This window comes from Camellia sinensis, chromosome 3, assembly GCF_055761805.1.
Source record: "Camellia sinensis isolate YWXY chromosome 3, ASM5576180v1, whole genome shotgun sequence".
Taxonomy (NCBI): Eukaryota; Viridiplantae; Streptophyta; class Magnoliopsida; order Ericales; family Theaceae; genus Camellia; species Camellia sinensis.
In genome coordinates this window covers 101,917,227-101,918,876 of record NC_138963.1, presented here as the reverse complement: position 1 = coordinate 101,918,876, position 1,650 = coordinate 101,917,227, and the positions used below count along the sequence as shown (strand labels likewise).

The 1,650-nt window shown below is 39.7% G+C and overlaps 1 protein-coding gene across 1 annotated transcript; it reads left to right on the top strand.

Moving 5' to 3' along the window:
- The first annotated feature begins 386 nt into the window (after positions 1–386).
- Positions 387–1,025, top strand: LOC145821724 (uncharacterized). The gene has a single exon (XM_082918282.1). It carries the CDS (start codon positions 387–389, stop codon positions 1,023–1,025), a length of 639 nt encoding a protein of 212 aa, XP_082774408.1.
- The last annotated feature ends 625 nt before the right edge of the window (positions 1,026–1,650 follow it).

Genomic DNA, 1,650 nt, shown 5'->3' with positions numbered 1-1,650 from the left:
ACTTGTAAAAACTTTAGTCATGAAGCAAGCCTAGCATATGCTGCCTATAAAAATGAGACCTACCGCTCAATCAAACTCACTGCGAACGAACACACACACACACACCGACACTTGTCTACTGCTTCTCTCTTTGTGATCTGTAATCCTTCTCTTATCTTCCCTTCTCATTCCATTTCTCTTTCCGTCGCCATGGCAATACTTGCATCAAGCTCTCTTTTCTCTCCTCCCGATCAAATGGCCTTCGCAATAGCTCTAATCCTGAGCGTCCTCTCTTTCGAGTGAAGCCCCTTCCTCAATCTTCATAACAACCCCATTTCAAAAATCAATCTTCCGACTGATTCCTCACTCACACAGGAAATAATAAAAAAGAAAAGAAAAGAAAGCAAATGGATTCGTTGAACATCCTAAACCTAAAAGTGGAGAAGGCCAACGCGATGCTCCGGTACCGGCGGCTTCGCAACTTGGGGACTCTGTTGCGGTTCATGGAGTTGTTGGTCCTCCTAATCATGATCTTCCGATTCTCAGTTCAACTCCCCTTCAATCCCAAACTCTCCGGGGACCACTTCCGGGGACTCACCGTCGTCCTCTTCAGTCCCGGGTTCGTCTTCGTAGTCGGCAACGCCATCATCATCACTCTGTTTCTCAAACCCGGATGCCTTTCCCACCGAGAGGGTACCGTAAATAAATCCGGTGACGATTTCTGTGCAGAGTATGTTGAGAACAGTGTGGTGGGTACAGCTGCTGCTATGGTGGATACTCATAACTATGCGGAAAGGAAGATTCATAGGAGTCGGTCGGAGAATCTGAGCAGGGTGGGCGGTGGTGACGGTGGTGGTAAGAAACGACGCCGCCAGCTACGGCCGTCGGAGACGGAAAGGTGTTGGAAAAGTGAGTTGGAGGAGGCGGAGACGCCATGCGCGGCGGACGAACAAAGCAGCGAGGAGTTCCGGCGGACTGTGGAGGCTTTCATTGCGAGGCACCAGAGGTCTCTCAGGGAAGAAGAGTTTTCGGCCATACTAGGCTAATAAGCTCAAGATAATCGATTCCCTGCTTTTACTCTTTTTTTTTTTTTTTTTTTTTTGGGTTTTGGTTTTGATTTTGATTTTGTTTTGTTTTGAATATGGTAGTTTTAATTACTTTTTTTTGTGTTTTTGGGTTCTAAAGTAATTTTAATTACTGTAGTATATAAAAAAATTATGTACTAAACTAAACATAGAATTCTCTCTTGTTGCATGCTCATGGTTGTATTTTCTGCCATTGATTCTATAATTGATAATGGCATCGTTCGGAAGTTGACTATCTACTCTTATTTTAATTTTTAATTATTGTAATAAATTAAAATTTTTATGTTTAGAAAGATGGTTAGATTTTTTTTATAATTTAATGTGATGTTTGTGACAGAAAAAATGAAATGATTATAAATTTAATATGACATATTATTTTATTAATTATTTTAACTTATTTTTTCCTTTTATAAATTTTAATCGAAGAAAAAAATAAAAATAACATTTACCAAACCAGGCCAATGTGTCGGTAGAATTATTGAAAGAAAATGCTTTAACTTCTTTTTTTTTCCTTTTTCCCATAATGCCATGGTTGGTTATTCTGAGAAATTTTTATTTGTAAAATTCGTGTGAAAGGATTTTTACG

What these genes read in the sequence shown, in the direction of transcription:
- LOC145821724 (XM_082918282.1), top strand. Translation starts at nt 387, where the DNA reads ATGGATTCGTTGAACATCCTAAACCTAAAAGTGGAGAAGGCCAACGCG.